General features: G+C 56.8%; 1 protein-coding gene across 7 annotated transcripts in view; it reads right to left on the bottom strand.

The window, feature by feature from the left end:
- The window catches only part of CFAP46 (cilia and flagella associated protein 46), an 89,373-nt gene that overhangs the window by 56,672 nt on the left and 11,378 nt on the right, over positions 1-21,323 (bottom strand). For 5 of the 7 annotated variants that reach the window (XM_082424869.1, XM_082424867.1, XM_082424870.1 and 2 more), the window contains exons 10-22: positions 16,093-16,191; positions 14,078-14,268; positions 9,655-9,883; positions 9,374-9,494; positions 7,981-8,104; positions 7,641-7,771; positions 6,976-7,103; positions 5,848-5,981; positions 4,394-4,606; positions 2,936-3,101; positions 2,077-2,226; positions 1,106-1,213; positions 421-587 (exon numbers count right to left, since the gene is read on the bottom strand). In XM_082424869.1, coding sequence (XP_082280995.1) covers positions 421-587; positions 1,106-1,213; positions 2,077-2,226; positions 2,936-3,101; positions 4,394-4,606; positions 5,848-5,981; positions 6,976-7,103; positions 7,641-7,771; positions 7,981-8,104; positions 9,374-9,494; positions 9,655-9,883; positions 14,078-14,268; positions 16,093-16,191 — 1,961 coding nt within the window. Of the gene's footprint in view, positions 1-420; positions 588-1,105; positions 1,214-2,076; positions 2,227-2,935; positions 3,102-4,393; positions 4,607-5,847; positions 5,982-6,975; positions 7,104-7,640; positions 7,772-7,980; positions 8,105-9,373; positions 9,495-9,654; positions 9,884-14,020; positions 14,269-16,092; positions 16,192-21,323 lie in introns of all 7 variants that reach the window. The other 2 variants (XM_082424866.1, XM_082424868.1) reach the window with 2 other exon arrangements.

Below are 21,323 nucleotides of genomic sequence, written 5' to 3'. Positions count from 1 at the left end.
GGGGGCCCTGGAGAGCCGCCGCCAGCAGCGCTCAGGCGGAGAGGAGCCAGTGGCAGGGGGGATATTTTCCTTTCACTGAAATCACCCTTCAATTACTTCCGAATTTATTTGGCCTCCTAAGTCGCCTGCTCAAAACTACTTTCAACAAAGCAGCCTGCCTGTGGGGAGCGGCCGATGGTTGAGCCTTGAGGCCCTTTCCGCCTCTGTGCCCCCGTCACGCCCACAGCTGGCGAGGCTCGTGGGGCCTCGGGATCCTGCTGAACACGTTTCTCCAGGGGCCGCAGCTGAGGCGTCGCCCCGGCCGACGCGGGGCTGGCGGGGCGGCTACAGGGCCGAGCGGGTGAGGCTGCGGGCCCCCCCGGTGGGCTCGGAGGAGGCAGCGCACCACAGGGACGCAGGTCGGGCGCTGGGGTGACTCACGGACTGCAGGCCTGCAGGTGCTTCATGCCTATCTGGATGGCCTTCTGCGAGCAGGCCATGGTGGCCTCGTGGTCCCGGGCCACGTAGGTGAAGTGGGCCAGCCGCGTCAGGGTCTGCACCTCCACAAGGGGATCCGACCAGCTGCACTCTGAGGCCATCTTCACCAGCTGCCGGTGGCGGGGAGAGGGGCGTCTGTGAGTGGGGGGCGTCTCTGCTGCCAGCTCACGGCTGACATCACAAGGACGGGTCCAGTGGTCACCCGGCCTAGGATGAGTCACCTGCGAGGTTGAGGCTCCAGCTGCCAACTGCGGCCAAGCCTGGGTGGGGCTGGCGGGTCGGGGACAAATGTCCCAGTGTCCACACCGCGTTCCTGCCACACGGGCAGCCCTGCCCTCTGACGAGCCAGGAGGCCAGGCTCAGGGGCCCTGAGGGGACCGCGCGGCTCTGTTGGGAGCGCTGTGCTGAGAACGCGGCAGGGCCTCTGGCCACCTGGGGCTCCTTGTCTCGACAGCGGGATTCGAATAAGTACCTCAAGCTGGGGAGCCTTGTCGGGGCACAGCCCCTGGAATGCCTACCAGGCGCCTAGTGACACCTACGTGGGCCAAGGGGGAGGAAGGCGACTTCTGGGGGGAGGTGACAATGGGGGGGGACCAGGACACCTGTGGGGTGAGGGAGCGACAGCTACCTGAGCCAAGGGGGGCACAGTGAAGTCCATGAGGCCCAGCCCGTTGCAGGAGTACATCTCCAGAGCAACGAGGACTCTGGTCACCGAGTTGACGTCCTCGTTGGTGCTCTGGTGGGAAGGGAGTGCAGAGGGCCCGTCAGCCCGGGGGCTGGAGGATCTGGACTACGCGGGAAGCGACCCTGTGAAACATCAGCTCTGTGGCAACGATCGGAGCTATTTGTGTAGCTGTTTGTCTCCACGTCGCCTCCTCACGTAATGAAGAGGAGTAGGCGCGGCGGCCCCTAGGGCGGCCCGGCGGCTGGCTGACCCGGCCCGAGGGGGAGGGCAGGTGGCCGGGCACAGCGGGCGGCCCTCTGCCTGGAGGCCCCTCCCCTGGTCCTGCTCCACCCCGTGCTCACTCCTGACAGGCTCAGATGCCCCTCCCTGACGGTCCCCGCCTTGCCAGCCGCACCTCCCACCTGAGCCACGTGTCCTGGCCCCAGCTGGGGCCCCGGGGAACCTCCCACTGGTCTCCATCCACGGCCCACGTCTGCAGGAGCAGAAGCCGTGGGGCTGGCCCTGCCCCCTCCCCTCTGGGCCCCTGGTGGCTCCCCTGCCCCCTCACCCCGATGGCCTTGCGTTCACAGCTCAGGTGGCCCGTGGGGCCCTGCCAGGGAGGTGCCCCCCTCTGGCCTAGACGCACCTCCAGATAAAGCCACAGCAAGGTGTCACCGAGGGTGGACAGCACCCCCAGAGGCCCAGCGGCTCTTGGTGGACAGTTAGAACCGTGGCCAGTCGGCTGGAGGAACGAGGGCATGTTCCAGCGGCCAGGCGGGCAGAGGAGGCCTCGTGCCCCATCTCTCGGGGGTCGGGCTCGGCAAGGACGGACCCTCCCGAAGGGAAGCACTGCTTCCGCAGCCCCGCAGCCCTGTCCCTCAGGCTGCTCGCCCTCGGGTGGGGAAGGTGTCAGCGGGGGCGCCCCTGGCCGGCACCTGCTCGTCCGTGCCCAGGCGCAGCCCGATCTGCTGCTGCAGCAGCTGCTTGGCCTTCACCCACGTGGCAACGAGCTGCTGCCGGGCGCTGACGGGCACCGCCTCCTCAGGCACCGTCCCGCTGGTCAGGCTCAGGGCGAACTCGCAGACCTGAAACGGCGGTGTCCTTGTTCGTGACACCTGAATCCAAACAGGGAACCCGAGCCAAGACCCAAAGCTGCAGAAACAAGCAGACCTGGCTCTTGGTCCAGAAGGGAAAGTGGCCCAAACACGCACTAGTCCTGGGGCTGAGGCACAGCCTCAGGAGGAAGGAGGCACTGCTCTCGGCCGCACTGGGGGCAGCCGCAGGCTCTGCACGTGCCTCAGGCTCACTACGGAACCCACTTTCTCTCACGTGCACTAGGAGTGGGTGATGGGTCAGCAGATGCCTGTCAGCACCCATCAACATCCCTCCTCCTCGACTGGGATGACCACCACGCAGTCCACGCCACCGGGAGATGCAATCAGGGGACAAACAACCCCACTCAGTCACCGTGGAGCCGTCCGTATCCCTGGTCTGTGCATCTTTTATTTGATGTTGTGGCTTTCCTGTTCTGAACAGGCACTGGTCCTATTTTTCTGGCCTTATGTCCACATTTTTCCGAGCTCTGGGCCTTGCAGGGATGTCCCCACCACTGACACCCAGGTGTCCTCGTCTTGTTTCCTTGCTTTTAGAGAAAGCGTGTCCCCCACCCCGCGCCCCATTTCCGGGCAGTTGAGAATGGCTGCAGCTTCCCTTCCTCAGCTGCTCTCCCACTGACGCCTGCACTGACCGGGGTCTGCCACCCCCCGGCTCCGATCCCCACCGCGGGCGCGGCACCTCCACTGCGGTCCTGACTTCAGAGGCGGCCTCGGGGTCCAGCGGCGTGTGAAGTGGGTGTGCGCGTGCTTGTCTTCTAGACTTCTCCGGCGGCGGGGCTGGGATCCAGGCGGCGATCAGGCCTCGCGCCAGGGTGCCGCAGAGCATTGCCAGCAGTACCAAGTCTCTGGAAGAGAAGCAGGTCCGGGCCAGGCCGTCCCCGGGAGGAAGCCGTGGTGACGGGACTGCCTGCGGTGGAGGCTCGTCCCCCACCAGGGGGCCTTCACGCCTGGGAGACACCTGTGCCAGGTGGGCTGGACTCCTCAGGGGGTCCCGCGGGGCCTGGACAGAAAGGCCCACCTAGCCACCATGCCCGCTGCTGGGCCGTCCAGCAGGCCCTCCACTGGGCGTCGGATGGAGTGGGCTTGGACCAGAACCTCCCTGCTTCTTCCTGAAACGTCTCAGCACCAAAACATTTAAAACCATCAAACGCGGTCCGACCTGTGTCTACGACAGAGACACGGACACCCGCCTAGAAGGAGAGGTGCTCCCGCAACCCCTACGGTCCTGGGGACCCTGCCAGGGCCTCGCGCCCAGAGGAGAGGTGAGGGCACTGGCAGGCCCGTCCTCCACGGCTGCTCCGTCCTGTTCGCAGCGTAAAAATCCCCATGTGCACACGTAGCTGCGTCCTGACTCACTCAAGCCTTTCTGCTTCGGGATCTGGCGACAAATTTTAAATTTGAGTGTTTAGACTAAAAGCCCAACCAACAAAAAACACAAAGAGGGCTTCAAAAAGTCGTCCTCATTAGGTAAAGGTCTGACCTGACTTGATGCTCATTAGGTAAAGGTCTGACCTGACTTGACGCTCATTAGGTAAAGGTCTGACCTGACTTGACGCTCATTAGGTAAAGGTCTGACCTGACTTGACGCTCATTAGGTAAAGGTCTGACCTGACTTGACGCTCATTAGGTAAAGGTCTGACCTGACTTGACGCTTTCACATTTCTAACTTCGGGGAGTGAGAACATCGGTCTCTCAAGAGTCCACACCACCTGGATATGAAAATTCGCGGACACTGATTTTCAACCCGCCCCAAGTCAGACCAAGGTCGGTTTCCACCCGTTCCTACGAGACTCGGGCCTCAGCCATCCTCCCTCAGAATCGTGCTGTTTGAAACAAGAGTGTGACAGGCTGGGAACCCGCGTGGCAGTGATGTTGCTGGGAATCCGTGTGCGGGCACGAGGGCGCCTGACCACCTCATCCATCCCCACACGTTGCCTTGCGGCTTAGACAGGGTGAGTATCTTGCTCGGGGTGCACGGCCAGTACACAGAGGCCCTGTCACTGCTAGGCGCTAGGTGAGGGTGGCCCCGCACGCCCCACCCCACAGCTCCCGGCCCGATCCCAGGGTCTCTGGCAGGGGCAGGATGGGGCCCTCCTGGGAAGCCAGGATGCCCACAGCGACCGCCAGCCTCACCCACCCGCTGTGGCCCACGGCCTTGACGATGCCCAGGAGGTGGTACAAGGTGTCCACGAGCTCCCTCTGCCGCCCAGCTGTGAGGAGGTGCTGGTTATGATTCAGGACGCAGACCACGGCGTTCTGCACGATCCACGCCTCCTGTAGCTTCTGCCCGATGTCGGCCGAGCGCAGCCAGCTGTTCATGGCGTACTGCGACAGGCCCTCTATCCAGGTCCTACAGAAGGCGTGCGTCAGGCTCTCCCTGGGATCAAGACCCTTCCCAAACCAGCACCAAGACACCAGTGTGAAGCCGTCCTGAGAGCCCAGGGGTCAGAGAGTTGCCCTGCTGGGGGCTGCCCGCCGCTCCCGCTGAAGGACCCGGCCTGCCCGGCTCCTTCCGCCTCCACCCCATCCACCTGGCTCTCCCATCTCCCTGCTGGACGCCCCTCACTCCGCCCCTCCCCAGCCGACGACGGACCCCTGCCAGCCCGGCTCTGCACCTGCCTGTGCCCAGTCTCCCCGGCCCAGCGCACCCAGGCTGCCCTCCTCCATCCACATGGACGCCATGTGGATGCCAGCGCCTGGCAAGCCCTTTCTCTAAAGGGCCAGACAGTTAGTACCCTGGGCTTCGACAGCTACATGGAGTCTCTGTTGTGTGTTTTTCGCTATTTAATTTCATAAACTTAAAAACCATCAAAACCACTGTTAGCTCGTGGGCTGTACAAAAGCGGTGGTCAGGTGTGGCCTGGGCCCTCCCCCAGGCGTGGGGAGTCCGGCCCCAGACAGGAGCGGCAGCGGCCCCTGGGGAAGGCCCCGGGCTGCGCTCTCACAGGCGACGTAAAACACCAAGACAAACCCCATCTGCACAAAGTCAGGGCCCTCCTTCCTGTGCCTCTCGTGGGCAGAGGGAGTCCGGCGGTGTCCCCGACTCCCTCCACGGCAGGCGGGTGTGAGGGCCCGTCCACCGGGTACAACAAACAGGAAAGTAGGTCCCTCTCCACACTGAGCGGGAAGCAGCCAACAACCTCGGCTCCTGCGACACCGCAACGCGGACATTCAATCCCCACCGTGTTCACCTCTCAAATACTTAATTTTAGATGAAACAACGGCTAAAAACTGTGGTTGTTTCCACAGCACCTCGGTTTCATGATTGAACTGCACTTGGCATCTCACGTGGGCAAGTCTCTGCGGGGGGTTCCCTGTGGACCCTCTTTCCGTTCACACACTTCCCGGGACTGTGTCCCACGGCCAGCCCCGACTACCGCTTCCCTCCGCGGACACCAACTCCCTCACGTCTCGTTTCCACCGATGACGAGGAAGACCAACCACAGCGAGCAACGACGTGAGCTAGGGAGCCGCGTGGACAGCCGGCCGCTTCCCTCGCACGTCTGGGCGCGGCCCCCATCCCGGCCTGTGCCCCCGCGCCACACATGAGCGGTGCCAGGCGCACAGGACGCGTCCCCGCGGCTCCCCTACCGGTACGTGATCCACTCGGCGTCGTCCTCTGGGGACTCGGGCACGTAGCCCACCGGGTGCTGACTCAGGTCGTCGGGGGGCGTGGGACGGTCATTTAGCTGCACGCCCTCTGATCGCAGCAGGTGGACGGTGGCCTGCAGAGGAAGTGAGTGGAGTGGAGGAGAGGTCCCAGGAGCACAGACCCTTCCCGGCCCCTGGGTCCTCCCCGCCTGCAGCGACACTTCCCCCGCCCCACGCCGTTGCTTCACCCGTACACGCGGCATCTCAGAGAGAGACGGGCTCCTTTCGAGAGCACAGCCTGAGCCCCCAGGGACACAAACGTCCCCTCGTCACACCTCAGGCGCCCACAGCATCCCGGTCCCCGTCCCTCCACGGCTGTGCACTGAAGCCCTGCAGGCTGACAGGACCAAGGATGGGGGGCAGGTGGCCTTGCCTGCCTCCCGGGGGTGATGCCGGCTCCATCCCTGGCTCCGCGGTCACAGGCCCCCAGCTCTCAGCATGGCCTGGCCCTCAGGAGGCGCTCAGCAAACCCTCACTGAACGAGCCGGGGAGTTCTGGCCCGGTTACCCCGTTGGCCCCCAAAATAAACAACCTCAAATGGCCTCGAGAATCCCGAAGTTACAAAGTATCACCAAAATCACCACCACGTGCAGGTGCAGGGATCCCAGTGCCAGCTCGGACCCAGCCCAGCCACCTGGCCGAGGCTGGGGTCTCTGCATGCTCACTGCAGGGGCGGTAGCGACCCCAGGTCGGGCTGAGGGGGATGGTCCCCAGCAGCCTTCAGCGGCCCCTGAGGGGATGGGGTCAGAACACACGCCCCTCCCTTACAACGGGGCCAAAGTGCTTTTGAAGCTATTCCCATGCAGAGGGCACTCCCAAATCCAGCAACCATCAGCCTGCAGTACCTATGTCACCGTGGATTCACAATTCAAACATGACTTCTAAGGAAAATTAACATCTACACCCCTTACGATACGTTCTGATTTATATTTTTCTCCCAGAAAGTCTCCCAAGAACCCGGGAAAACTTCCCTAAAGGACAGGCTCCTTCGGGAGCAGGGCTGGAGTACAAGGGTCACGTCCGTGCAGAGGTGACACGGGGGCCGAGGGGCCGTGGGCAGGGACGCACCTCGGCATTGATGAACCCCACCTCCGCGAACTTGCGCAGCAGGCTGGGGGACGCCTGCCTCTGCAGGGTGGCGTCCGACTGGCCCGAGGAGTCCTGCCCCACACCGTCCTCGCCCTTCTTCTTCTTCCCTGGAAAGAGCAGAGCCGCAGGATGCTCGGAACCCCAACAGCCTTTCAGGGAACGCGGCGCAGCCCCGGTGCACAGCGGGGTCTCTGCGAGGTGGCACTGTGCCCAGGAGGGGCTGGCAGAAACCTCCCAAGCACAGGGGCCCCACGGGGTGGCGAGGTGTCCCCAAAGCCAGCTCGGCTGCGGCCAATCTCCCGCCAATTCCCTGACAGCTGGGCTCTTCGTTCTGTTTGCGCTGTTCTGCCCCTCGAGAAGCCCCGGCCCCACCCCCAACACCCACGCCCCGGGCCTCCTGGGACTGCCCGCAGGTCCCCCCATCCTCACCGTCCGCAAGACCAACCTCTTCCAGGGACCTGCAGGCCGGACTCGTGCGGACCCAGCGCTGACAGGGGGAGCCGGCCCAGGCCCACCCTCCGCCCGCAGGCCCCCCGCCTGCAGCCCTGGGTCCCCTCACTGAGCCCCCGCGGGCCCCGCAGCGACCCCAGGTCGCCTGGGGAGACCCCACCGGTGCGGGCGCCCAGCGGTGGCCCGGGGCCTACCTCGCTTGAGCCTCGCCTGCCGCTGCACCTTGCCGACGTCATACACGAGGCAGAAGCGGCTGGCCGTCCGGCACACGTCCCACACGCCCTGCTTCCGGGCCACCGTGGCCAGCTCGGCCCAGATCTGTACCCTGCACAGGTGCGCCATGAGCTCTGTGCTCGGGAGAACCGGCGCAGCGCTCCTGCCGCGAGCCCAACGGACGCCCCAGCCCGGACGCGGGGCGGCGGGAAGACCCGCGGGGGTGCTGCCCGGGGCCAGGCGAGGGGGGGGCAGCGGTCCGGTGCCCCTGCCGCGACGACCCAGAAGCCCCCGCACACCCCCCGGCCACTGCCTGCTCACCTCTCCTTGTCGTTCCGGCCCCGCAGGCGCCGCACGTGCCCCGCGGCCTCGTCCACGCTGAGGGAGTGGTGCCGCGCCTTCGCATACAGGTGGGTGAAGCGGCCCCGCTTTTTCCCGGTGGAAACTGAGGGTGGACAGCGGGACGGGGCAGTGACGCGGCGGGTCTCGGGTCAGGGCACGTTCCCTCAACCCCAGCGCGTAGGACTCCGGACGGGTGTGGTGGCGCCTCCCGGGCGTCTTTTGACCTTTTCATGAAGATTAGGTCCCGCTAGCTGTGCCTCTGTGGGGGAGGGGCGCCAGGCACCAGGGGCAGCTGGTGCGCAGAACGACCCCCCTCTGCACCCGCCGGGCCGGCCCCGAGAGCCCCCACCCGCGCCCAGCACAGTGGCGGCCTTCAGCAGCCGACTGGCGGAGACCCCGCGGAAGGCCCCCCCCTGGCCGGTTGCTCCTGCCCGGCCCCTCGCCGAGTGAAACGCACCAAGAGAGCCCGAGCGTGTCCGGGGCGACTGCCCACCGGGCCCGTGCCCCTCACACCCTGCAGGACGAGAAGGAAGCACAGGGTGGCACTGCCACGTCCCAGGCAGGGTGACAACAGGACCTGGTGACGTGCGGCGGCCACAGAGACAGGACAAGGTCCGTGGCCCACCGAGGTCAAGGGGCACATCCTAGAGCCGTCCCCCAGTCCCCATCCCAGATCCACAACACTGGCCACCGCGGGCTCCCTCCGCGGCTCCTGTCTGCAGACGGCTGGGGCTGCCTGAAGGAGCAGAGGGAAGCCCTGCTTCCTGAAGGGAAGGGAGGGAGGGAGCCCTGGGCGACCTCAGGGGGGACTCTGAGAGGAAGGGCGCCGGGGTGCTCCAGAGCCAGGCGCTAATCTGCCATCTGCAAGGGTTCGATATACTTGGGGGTAATGCAGAGAAGCCCAGGACCCCCATCCTCGGGGGGGACAGTGGCATGGGGGAGTGCCCCCTAAAATATACGAGGAAGCCCTAACCCCCTAGAACTCCAGAATGTGACCTTATTTGGAGATGGGTCTTACCAGGAAAAATCAAGGTAAAACGAGGTCATTAGGGTGGGCCCTAATCCGTTATGACGGGTGTCCTTAAAGGGGAAATTGGACACAGAGAGAAACGGGTGCGGAGGCAAGCCAGCCGTGCAGGCCCGGGAGACAGGCCCAGGCAGCCCTTCCCTCCAGCCGCTCGGTCTCAGGCTTCGGGCCTCCGGGCTGTGTGATGGCGAACGCTGCTGTGTGAGCCTCCCCCCGCGCCACGGGACGTGCTCTGTCGCGCAGAGTGGGGACCCGAGGCTGCACACCAGCACCTGAGGCCCGTGCGGCGGAGGTCGAGGGCGGGGGGGTTCAGGCGTGTGTGCGCTGCTGAGAGCGCCTGCACACCTCTGGCCTCGTTCTCGCTGTCGAGCACGATCTGGAAGGCGTCAGGGGCCAGGGCCAGGCCCGCGTTCACCAGCAGCGCCCGCTTCTTGCGCACACCGTCCTCGGGCATCGCCTTCTTCGCCTGCGAAGGGGAGACGGCGTGATGAGCGCTCGCGTCGTCCGGAGCAGCGCCGCTGCCCATCTCTCCCGAGCGCTCCTGGCCTGACGGGGCCCCGCCCAGGACGCCTGCCCTCCCCAGGCGCAGAGGCCGCAGGGCCCAGGTCCAGGGGAGGGGGGCGCACCTGCTCAATGGCCAAGGTGGCCTTGTCCTCGGCGCGCTCGGGGACCTGGTACAGCGTGGCGCAGAGCTGCAGGCGGTTGAAGGCCATCTTGAGCTCGTCCTGGTGGAGGCCCAGGGTGTCCAGGAGCACGGCCTTCTTCAGGTGCGCCATGGCGGCCTCCAGCCGGCCCTCATCCTCCTCAATGTACGCCATCTCCATGTGCACTTGGCAACGGAACAGGACCATGAGGCTGGGGGGACAGACAGCATTACAAGAGCCTGGCCGGGCTGTCGCGGGACACCCCCTGGCGCCTGGCTTTCCAGCCCTGCCTTCCGCCCTGCCTTCCCCCAGGGACCCACGGAGGACCAAGAGGAGGTCCCTGCAGACCACAGGAGACCCCAGAGCCCGCTGGTGCGCCAGGGCCGAGGAGCAGCGGCTGGGCCCAGCCGGGCTCCACGCTACAGAGACCAGCTGTGACACGAAAGCCAGGTGGCGGGCTCAGCAAACACGGGGCGCCCGACGCTGCATCTCGTCCAGCACCCCGGGAGGCTCTTGGCGTGGCCAAGCAAGTGAATTTAGTACAACCGAAGCCCAGGCTTCGCCTCAGGGGATGGGCCCTCTCGGCCCTGCTCTGAGTTCTCTCCGTCTCGTCGGCCGAAGCACACACACCCCTGCTCAGAACGCCTCCCGTGGACCCGAGGGCCCTGCCTGGCGTTTGCCCCTGCTGCTGCCTGCTGGAGGCTCCTGGGCTGGGCGGGGCTGCAGACGGCCTGTCTAAGACGGTAATACAGTCTCCTCAAAGCCTTTCATCCGCATCACGCAGAGCCCCACGCCACGCCTCCACCCTGCACGCGAGCATCAGAGAAGCCAACAAATTTGGTCGAATTAAAGTTCTAGGGGACCCACGAGCCGACCCTCAGCCACGACAAGGCATGAGCGTCACACGCTAGGCCTGTGACCTCAGGGAAGAGGATGCGGTGCCCACGGCGCCTGGAGGCTGGCGCTCTGCTGCTCGGGGGGCAGGAGTGGCGGGCGGGAGAGGGCACCTGGTTGATGCCAAGCGTGAGGTCTGCGCTCCCGTCAGGGACCCAGGTTCCACAGACTCTGCCTGGAAGTCTGGACAGTAGCAATGGGTCACTTCCTTCTGTCTTGAGGCAGGGGAAGAGGAGGCCCACAAAATGGGAGCTGGACCAGCACCGAACTGTGTGCTCTGGGCAGCCTGACCTTGAATCCATAATGCGAGACTCATCCAGGGCTGGACCACCCGAGGAGCGAGCTGAGGCAAGCCGACGCCACACAGAGAGGTCTACACAGAGGCACAGCCCTGGTCAGGAACAACCTGCCAGGCAGAGAGGTCTACACAGCAGAAAAGCCAGCATCAGGAACAACAACCTGCCAGGCAGAGAGGTCTACACGGTGGAAGAGCCCTGGTCAGGAACAACCTGCCAGGCGGAGAGGTCTACACAGCGGAACAGCCAGCATCAGGAACAACCTGCCAGGTGGAGAGGTCTACACAGCGGCACAGCCCTGGCCGGGAACAACCTGTCAGGCAGAAAGGTCTACACAGCAGAACAGCCAGTATCAGGAACAACCTGCCAGGCGGAGAGGTCTACACAGCGGAACAGCCAGCATCAGGAACAACCTGCCAGGCGGAGGGGTCTACACAGCGGCACAGCCCTGGCCGGGAACAACCTGCCAGGCAGAAAGGTCTACACAGCGGAACAGCCCTGGCCAGGAACAACCTGCCAGGCAGAGAGGTCTACACAGCGGAACAGCCAGCATCAGGAACAACCTGCCAGGCGGAGAGGTCTACACAGCAGCACAGCCCTGGCCGGGAACAACCTGCCAGGCAGAGAGGTCTACACAGCGGAACAGCCAGCATCAGGAACAACCTGCCAGGCGGAGAGGTCTACACAGTGGAACAGCCAGCATCAGGAACAACCTGCCAGGCGGAGAGGTCTACACAGCGGCACAGCCCTGGCCAGGAACAACCTGCCAGGCGGAGAGGTCTACACAGCGGCACAGCCCTGGCCAGGAACAACCTGCCAGGCAGAGAGGTCTACACAGCGGAACAGCCAGCATCAGGAACAACCTGCCAGGCAGAGAGGTCTACACAGTGGAACAGCCAGCATCAGGAACAACCTGCCAGGCGGAGAGGTCTACACAGCGGCACAGCCCTGGCCAGGAACAACCTGCCAGGCGGAGAGGTCTACATAGCGGCACAGCCCTGGCCAGGAACAACCTGCCAGGCGGAGAGGTCTACACAGTGGAAGAGCCCTGGTCAGGAACAACCTGCCAGGCGGAGAGGTCTACACAGTGGAAGAGCCCTGGTCAGGAACAACCTGCCAGGCAGAGAGGTCTACACAGTGGAAGAGCCCTGGTCAGGAACAACCTGCCAGGCAGAGAGGTCTACACAGCGGAACAGCCCTGGCCAGGAACAACCTGCCAGGCGGAGAGGTCTACACAGCAGCACAGCCCTCGCCAGGAACAACCTGCCAGGCGGAGAGGTCTACACAGCAGAACAGCCAGTATCAGGAACAACCTGGTAAACCATTGGCTCAAGGAAGCCACGGAGATGACAGTAAGCACAGCAGATTCGAATGAGAGACTCCGTCCCTGCCAAAACAGGATGAATGGGACCAGATGAAAAGGACTTAGAAATGAGTAATTTTCAGAGTTCCTTCTGCTTCCAACTGTGATCAAGTCTCTGCCATGAGTAGCCACTGTAAAGCTGGACCAAACACAGCACTGGGTGTGGGCAGCACAAGTCTGGGGTCCCTGGAGGCGGGACAACACTCCAGTTAAAAGGCAGAGATTATCATACTAAACAGAAAGAAGTGAGACCAACAGCAGACTACATGCTTTTAAAAGCTGTGCTCTACACTTTAAATTGAAAGATCCACAGAGGATGAGAACTGAAAGGATGGAAAAAGAAACGCTTCAGACGGGCCCAGGTGGTTTCACTGGATTCTATCAAACATTTAAGGAAGAAAACACCAATATTGCACAAACTCCTTCAGAAAGCAAAGGAGAAAGAATCCTTCCCACCTTCCCAATTCATTTAATAAATTCAGCATGACCTTGATGTCAAAACCTGACAAAGACATTACAAAAGAAGAAAATCACAGGCCAACGTCCTCATGAACCTACACGTAAAAATCTTTAACAACACACTGACATATGTCAGGACCATGCAGAGAATGCAAGGTTGGTTCACCACTCAAAATTCAATCAGCATAATTCACCACATTAAAGAACAAAAGAGAAAAGTCACAGACCTTTTAACAGATGCAGAAGAAACATTAGACAGCACTCAACACCCACCCATGATTAAAAAACAACACAGCAAAGGGACATTAACAATGTGTGCACTCTATTGTGTGCAATTGTATCTCAATAAAGTTAATCAGAAAAAACTGTCAGAGAAAAAGAGGGCAACTAGAAGACATTATTTTTAAAAATCAGGCAAATATGAAAATAAACTAAAAGGATATTTTGGAAGGAATAGTCATTAAAAATTTAAAATATAGGCTAAAGAAAGGAAGGAAAATTAGAGAATTTGTAAAATAAAAGAGTACTAATGGCCTGGAGGAAATCTGTCAGAATTCAGCGTGTCACACATGGGGGGTGGGGCCATGAGTGTGGAAGGTTCGCTGGGGGGTGGGGGGGAGGGTCGGGAGCTGGGCTAGGAGCCCGTCATACATCCCCATGGGATTCCAGAAGGAGAAACTATTTTTAAAATGGGTAAAAATCCCAGATTTGAAGAGAGATGCAACCCTTCACAGCCAAGACCCCCAGGTGCCGGCAGGAAATGAACCGTACTGGAGACCCTGGGGACCCCCCTTGCCCACCCTCAGGCTGACAACCAGGCCCCTGGCTCCCCTGCCAAGACCCCTGCTCCGAGGGCTCAAGTAGGTGACGAAACCCAACCTTAATTAATCACAGGAGCAGACGGGGCAGGGCAGCTCTCCCCACTGCCCCTCCCTGCGGCTGCACCCCCTCCTGGGTGACCCTCCACACCTCTTCTCTGCCCACACACCAAGTCCCCGTCTCCCAGCCCCCTTGTCTGCCGGGGACCATCTGCAGCATCCCCATGGGCTGCGACCCCCAGCCTGGGGACCTCACTGACTCACCGCCCACCCCACCTTCCCTCCTGCGCCTGTGCCCTGCCATCCCCCTGCCACGCAGCCCAGGACCCTCTCGACCTCAGATGGGCGCCGCCTGGGTGCCCCCCAGCCTCCCCCCGCAAGGCCCTGCCCCCCGCACTCCAGACGCACCTCCCCCACGGGCTGCCGGCCTCTCGAGCTGGCACTTCTGCGGGGAGCCGTGGAGTCCTCCTGCCCTTCCTGCCCACTTTTTGGGAAAATGAGTTGGACGTCGTCCTTACCCCAAGGGTCTCCCGCCCGTTTGTCCCCCTCCCGGGGGAACAGCCCAGGGCCGCCACCTGTCCACCTTCTCCAGGACCTCCGCGATGGCGGTCAGCGACTTCCGCAGATGGCGCCGCAGGTCGTGCTGCAGCAGCGGGAGGCATGTGTCCCACTGCGTGGCGCACACCACGTGGATGACCCGCGGGTCGCCCAGGCGCACAGCTCGCTGGAGCACCGTGTCCAGTCTCCGTACTATATTCAGCTGGGTCTGCACAAAGGACAGTGGCCCATGTGTGAGGCTGGGGGCCAACGCGCACCACAGGGCGAGCCAGGGCAGCCCCGGCCGACCCTGAGCCCAGGAGGCCGCAGGTGGGGCCCGGGCCCACAGTCTGAGTCTGTCAGTGGAAATGGCCTGCGTGATTTTTTCTAGAAGGGCCCGGCTTAGAACGGGCTCTGCGCCCTCTGGGTGTGTCTCTCCTCTGTGAGCCCATCTGGGCGAGGCTGCTGATCTCCTGGCCCTGTATATTTATGGGGCCCACGCCCAGTTACGTCCACTACCCAGTGAACAGCTCCTGCAGTCTGTGCCCCACACGGCCTGCCCAGCAGACAGGCGCTGGCCGGCCTCAGCCTGTGCAAGGGGCCTCACCAGCTCCACGCCTCCCTCAGCGCCCACCAGGGCTGCCCGGGCCCCTAAGCTCAGCCATGTCCACGGGCCCTGGCTTCTGGCACCTGGGGGCCTCCCCTCGTGCTGCTCCCAGGCCACAGGGACCAGCGCAGGCTTGGGGTTCAGACCCGGTGCCTCCTGGCTGCCAAGATTCATCCATCAAAGTCTCATGAACCGGTGCCCCTGAAGGGCCCCTGTTCCGAGGTCCGAGGCCGACAAAGGCAGAGGGACACAGCCCTGCAGTCCCAGCGCCACCACCTGCCAGCAGCAGCACGCGGTCCACAGGTAGCCCACGACCTCCCTCGAGAAGGTCAACGCCGGCAGGGGCAGCCACCTGGGCAAGGCCAAAGGGAACACGCACATGCCCCAGGTGGCCTCGAACTCGCGGAGCCCCGGCCCAGCGGCTCGTCCTCTGGCAGAGCTCACAGCACCGACGCTGCCCCTCCCGCTCCCCCCGGGCCAGGCGGGGACGTGGGGCAGGACAGCCCGGCTCCAGGGCTCCAGAGAGGGTCCCAGGGGCTGAGCCAGGGGGCGGACACCTGGGCCCCAAAGAAATGCCAGCCGCCATCATTCTGCTTCAGTGTATTTTGGTTCCCTTTTTTCAGCTGCAGGATTCTTATTAAAGAACGTAAATGACCGCTGGACTCCTCTTCTGGCGGTGGCTGCTGGACCAGCTCTGACTGCATTACACAGGACACTGAGCTCACGTGGTCTGTCACCAGGCTGCCGCACGCCAACTCCTCAGAGAGACAGCTGCCTCCTCACTAAGTACCAGTGGAATATTCTAGACAAGTCAGGGGTTTCCAAAGGGGGCAGCGAGGGAGGGAGGAACGCTCATGGGGGTCCTCTGGACCTGCCCTCCCCCCTCCCGGGGTCCCCCCTCCCCCAGCCCCTGTGATGACCTCACCACTTCACTGGAGCCCCTCTGTTTCCCAAGCCCAGCGAGGCCGGCAGCCCCGCACTAGAGCCGGGGCAACGTCTGCCTTCCTGGACCTGAGTCAGGATGGCAAAGGGCTCTCATGGGGACTCAGCGTTCACCAATGGCAAGCGTTATCAGTGTGCTGGGGTGGGCCACTCCACACAGGCCGCAGGAGGGCTTGGCCAGAGGACGGTCTCACCCCAGCCCCCGGCCCAGAGAATGGGCTGCATGAACCCAGACGTCCGCCAGGCCAAGGTGGCCCTGGGAGCCGTGGGGGACACAGCTCCGTGCCGCGGAGGAGGACGGCAGCCGGCCTCGGCAGCTGAGGGCCACCCAGGCCCCTGGAGCTCCTGCCAGCGAGGCCACAGTCGCGGGTGGGAAACCAGGGCACGGGGGCTGGCCCGCGCCTGTCAGGTCTCCCCCCCAAACCTGGCACCAGTCAAGTCACAGGGTCCAGGGAACCTGCACAACAGTTCAGCATCTGCTGCGGCTCCTAGTCGAGGACTTACCTCCACAGCCTCTCGGGTGTAGATTTTAATTTTATTTGCAAGTCTTACAGCTTCCAATTCATACTCCAGGCATTCGATTTCAATTAGCTTCCCAGGATCCTGCGGGGCACAGGAGTTGTTGTGTAAGATGGAGAGTTTTAACGAATGCGATCATGCACATGCATGAACTTCAAAGACCATTTAAAAATACAATTCGTGTACTAGGTAGAAATTCAACAAATAAAAACTAGATAATACAAATATATATAAGAAAAACTTAAAATGTTTCCAAAAGATGCAAAGATTTAAATGAGAAAGCTAGAAAAAAATTGTTTTTCACCTTTGATAGTTAATTTCACTGGACACAGAACTTTTAAATAACTACACCAACTTCAGACAAACGCTCTGTTATGAAATTTGGCCGGCGATTTCTTTCATTGAATCCCTGCCAGGTTTGGACGGGGCGTCCTGCTGGAGGCGGCGGGGCAGCAGGGGCCTGGGATTTGCTGGGTGGGTGGCTGGGGCACACTTAACTTTTACAAACTGCTCAACTGTTTTCCCAAGGGGTTGCCATTTCCCATCCCACTCCTGGCCATCTGGGACGGTCAGCCTCCAGTCTAGCCATCTACTAGGTGTGTGCTTGTGAGATAACAGCTCACAAAGTTTCCTCTTATTTTTTTTCTCTTAACGTTTTTCCCAGAAGTTTTATCATTTTAACTCTCACGTTTTGGTTTATGATGCATTTTGAGTTAATTTCCATCCACAGTATGAAGTGCAGGCCGACGCTCACTTTCTCGCGTGTGGTTGTTTCCTTGTCTGGTACCATTTGGGGACAAGATGCTCTGTCACCCACCGGAAGCCTCTGCACCTCATCCAAGCTGGAGGCCCCGAGTTTGCAGGTCTCTTTCTGGACCCTGTCCTGTCCCTCAGTCTCTGTGAGTCTCCATGTCAAGGCCACCCTGTCTTAACCACGGTGCCTTTCTATCAGGTCATGCTCGTCTTCTGACATTGTTCTGCTTTTTCAAAGCTGCTTTTAGCTATTCTAGATCCTTTGCATTTCCATGTAAATTTTATACTCAGTTTGTCAATTTTTGAAACACTCCTGCCGGAACTTTGAATCGCATTGAATGTACAGTTCAATCTGGAGAAAACTGACATCTTAACAATATTGAGTCTTTTGATCCATGTTATTATCTTTGATTTAAATAGCCAATTATCTTTTCAAGAGATTTACATATTTTTCAGTCTCTGTGTGACTCATGTGGCTCCCCTTGCTGGTCCTCTTCACTATTTGTGTGGATCCAGATTTCCGCCTGGCATCATTTTCCTTCTGCTTGAAAAAGTCCTTTAAAATTTCTTGTAGTGTAAGTGAGGCTCTTTCAGATTTTGTATATTTTAATAAATACTTATTTTGCCTCTGATTTTCAAAGATATTTTCTCTGAGTGTAGATTTTTTAGGTTGATAGTTTTTTTAATTTTATTTTAATATTTTAAGGATGTTGATCTTATGTCTTTTGGCTTGTATTATTTCCTACAGAAAGTCTGCTGTCATTCTTCTCTCTGTTCCTCAGTACATAATTTCCTGCGCTTTACAGACGATTAAATTTAGAATTTTGAGCCATTATTTCTTAAAATATTTTTTTCTGTTCCCTCCTTTCTCTATTCTTCAGGGACTCCGATTACATACACATTAGTCTGCTTGCAGTCGTCCCAAGCTCACTCATGTTCCCTAGATCCTCCTTAGTGTTTCTCCTTTCTGTTTCATTTTGGATAGTTTGCATTACTATACCTTCGAAAGTTTGCTAATCTTTTTTTCTGAAAAGTCTACTCTGCTTTATTTTTATGTAAAAATTTTAATTTAGGTATAACTGACAAATAAAATTGTATATATTTAAAGAGTAAATGTATAAAGTGTAAAAGCGTATACATTGTGGAATGATTCCCATAATCAAATGAATTAATTCATCCATCACCTCACCTCATTGTTGTTTTGTTTTCTTTTTGGTGAGAATGCTTAAGATCTTTCTTACCAAATTTCAAGTATACTCTACAGAATTATGAACTATAGTCACCACGCTGTACATTAGATCCTCAAAACGTTTTCATCTTAAAGCTGAAAGTTTGTCCCCTTTGATCAGCACCTCCGCACTTCCTGCACCCCCAGGCCCTGGCAACCACCATGCTGTTCTGTTTCTCTGTCTGGCTTCTTTCACTGAGCGTAATGCCCTCCATATTCATCCACAGTCACAAATGGCAGGATGTCCTTTCTCATGGCTGAATAACACTGCATTACACACACACACACAATTTTCTTTATCCATTCATCCATCAACAGACACTTAGGTTGTGTCCACATCTTGCTTTTGTGAATAATGCTGCAGTGAACATGTGGGTGTAGGTATCTCTTTGAGATCCTGATTTCATTTCCTTTGGACATACACACAGAAGTGGGATTGTTAGATCATATGGTAGTTCTATTTTTAATTTTTTAAAGAACTTCCCTACTGTTTTCCATAATAGCTGTATCAATTTACATTCCCAACAACAGAACACAAGGGTTCCCTTTTCTCCACATCCTCACCAACACTTGTTATCTCGTCTTTTTGATAACAGCCATTCTAACAGGTGTGGGGTGATACTCACTGAGGTTTTGATTTTATCTCCCTGATGATGTTGAGCACCTTTTCATGTACGATTTGAGTATCTTCTTTGGAAAAATGTCTATTCAGGTCCTTAGCCCATTGTTTCCCATTGGATGATGATTTCCTACTGATGTATGAGTTCCCTATATATTTTAGATATTAAATCCTTATCAGATATATGGTTTGCAAATATTTTTCTCCTATGCCATAGGTTGCCTTTTCATTGTGTTGTTTCCTTTGCTGTGCAGACACTTTTTAGTTTGATGTAGTTCTACTTGTTTACTTTTGCTTTTGTTGTCATATTCAAAAAATCATTGCCCAGACCAATGTCAATAAGTTTTTGTCCTATGTATTCATATAGGAGTTTTATGATTTCAGGTCTTAAAGTCTGTAATCCATTTAATTTTTGTGAGTGGTGAAAGGTAGGGGTCCAATTTCATTCATCTGTATGTGGCCATTCAGTTTTCCCAGCACCGTTTATTTAACGGTGTCCTTTCCCTATGGTGTTTTCTTGTTGCCCTTGTCAAAGATTAGTTGACATTATGTGTGTGGCCTTATTTCTGGGCTCTCAATTCTGTTCCATTGGTCTATGTGTCTACTTTCGTACCAGTACCATATGTTTTGATTACTATGGCTTTGTGGTATAGCTGGAAATAAGGAAGTGTGATGCCTCCAGTTTTGTTCTTCTTTCTCAAGAGTGCTTTGGCTCTTCTGTGGTTCCATACAATTTTTTTTTCTATTTCTTGAGAAATGTCATTGGAATTGTGATAAGGATTGCATTGAATCTGTCAGTGATTTTGGGTAGTATAGACATTTTAACAATTTTCATTCTTGCAATCCAAGAATATGGGATATCTTTCCATTCTTTGTGTCTTCTTCAATTTCTTTCATCAATGTCTTCTAGTTTTCAGTGCACAAGTCTTTCAATTCTTTGGTTAAATGTATTCTTAAGTCTTTTACTGTTTTTGATGCTATTGTAAATGGAATTGTTTTTGTAATTTCTCTCTCAGATAGTTCATTTTTAGTGAACAGAAACGTAACCGATTTTTGGATGATGATTTTGAATCCTGCAACTTAACTGAATTTGCTCATTAGTTCTAATGGTTTTTGGTGGGGTCTTTAGAGTTTCCTCTGTATAAACAGGTTATGCCAAATGCAAACAGGGACACATTTACTTCTTCCTTTCTGATTTGGATGATTTTTCTTTTTCTTGTCTGACTGTTGTGGCTAGAACTTCCAGTACTATGTTGCACAGAAGTGGCAAGAGTGGGCAACCTTGTTTTATTCTTGATATTAGAAGAAAAGCTTTCAGTCTTTCACCATTGAATATAATGTTAGCTGTGGGCTTGTCATATGTGGTCTTTGTTATGTGGAGGTACATTCCTTCTATACCCAATTTGTTGAGAGTTTTTATCATGACAGGATGTTGAATTTTGTCAAATGCTTTTCCTGCATCTGTTAAGATGATTGTATATTTACCCTTCATTCTGTTAACGTGATATATCACATTTATTGATTTGCCTACATTAAACCATCCTTTCAACCTCAGGATAAATCTCACTGATCATGGTGTTTGATCTTTACAGTGTTCTGCTGAATTCAATTTGCTAGTATTTTGTTGAGGATTTTTGCATCTGTGTTCATCTGTGATATTGGCCTGTAATTTTCTTTTCTTATAGTGTCTTTGTCTGGTTTGGTATCAGGGTAATGCTCACCCTGTGAACTGAATTGGGGAGTGTTCCTTTCTCTTCAATTTTTTGGAAGAATTTTTGAAGGATTAGCATTAATTCTTCTTCAAATGTTTGGTAGAATTCACCAGTGAAGTCATCTTGTCCTTGTTGGGAGATTTTTTGATTACTGATACAATCTCCTTACCCATTGGTCTATTCAGATTTTCTATTTCTCCGTGATTCAGTCTTGGTAGGTTGTATGCTTCTGGGAATTTATCCATTTCTTATAGGTTACCCATCTTCCTGGCATATAATTGTTCATAGTAGTCTCTATGATCCTTTGTATTTCTGTGTTATCAGTTGTAATGTCTCCTCTTTCATTTCTGATTCTGAGCCTTCTCTTTTTTTCCTAGTCTAGCTGTTTGTCAATTTTGTTTATTTTTTCAAAAAACCAGCTGTTAGTTTCAATGATCTTTTCTATTTGTTTTCTGGTCTCTATTTCATTTGTTTTTTGCTCTGATCTTTGTTATTTCCTTCCTTCTGCTAACTTTGGGCTTTGTTCTGTTCTTTGGGGGTTTTTTTTAGTTCCTTGAGGTATAAATATAGGTCATTTATTTGAAATCTTTCTTTTTTCTTATTGTAGGTGTTTTTGGCTATGAACTTCCCTCTTAGGACTGCTTTTGCTATATTCTATAAGTTTTGGTATGTTGTGTTTCCATTGTCCTATGTTTCAAAATCTTTTTTTTCCCTTTTGATTTCTTCTTTGTTCAGGAGTATGTTGTTTAATTTCCACACTTGTGTGAATTTCTAGCTTTCCTCCTGTTGCTGATTTCTGGTGTCACACCACTGTGGTCAGAAAATCATCTTAAATTTGTTGAGACTTGTTTTATGATCTAACACAGGGGTCCCGAACCCTCGGTCTGTGGACCGGTACCAGTCC

Source organism: Balaenoptera physalus, assembly GCF_965194825.1.
Source record: "Balaenoptera physalus genome assembly, chromosome: 14".
Classification (NCBI taxonomy): Eukaryota; Metazoa; Chordata; class Mammalia; order Artiodactyla; family Balaenopteridae; genus Balaenoptera; species Balaenoptera physalus.
This window is presented reverse-complemented; position numbering and strand designations above follow the sequence as displayed.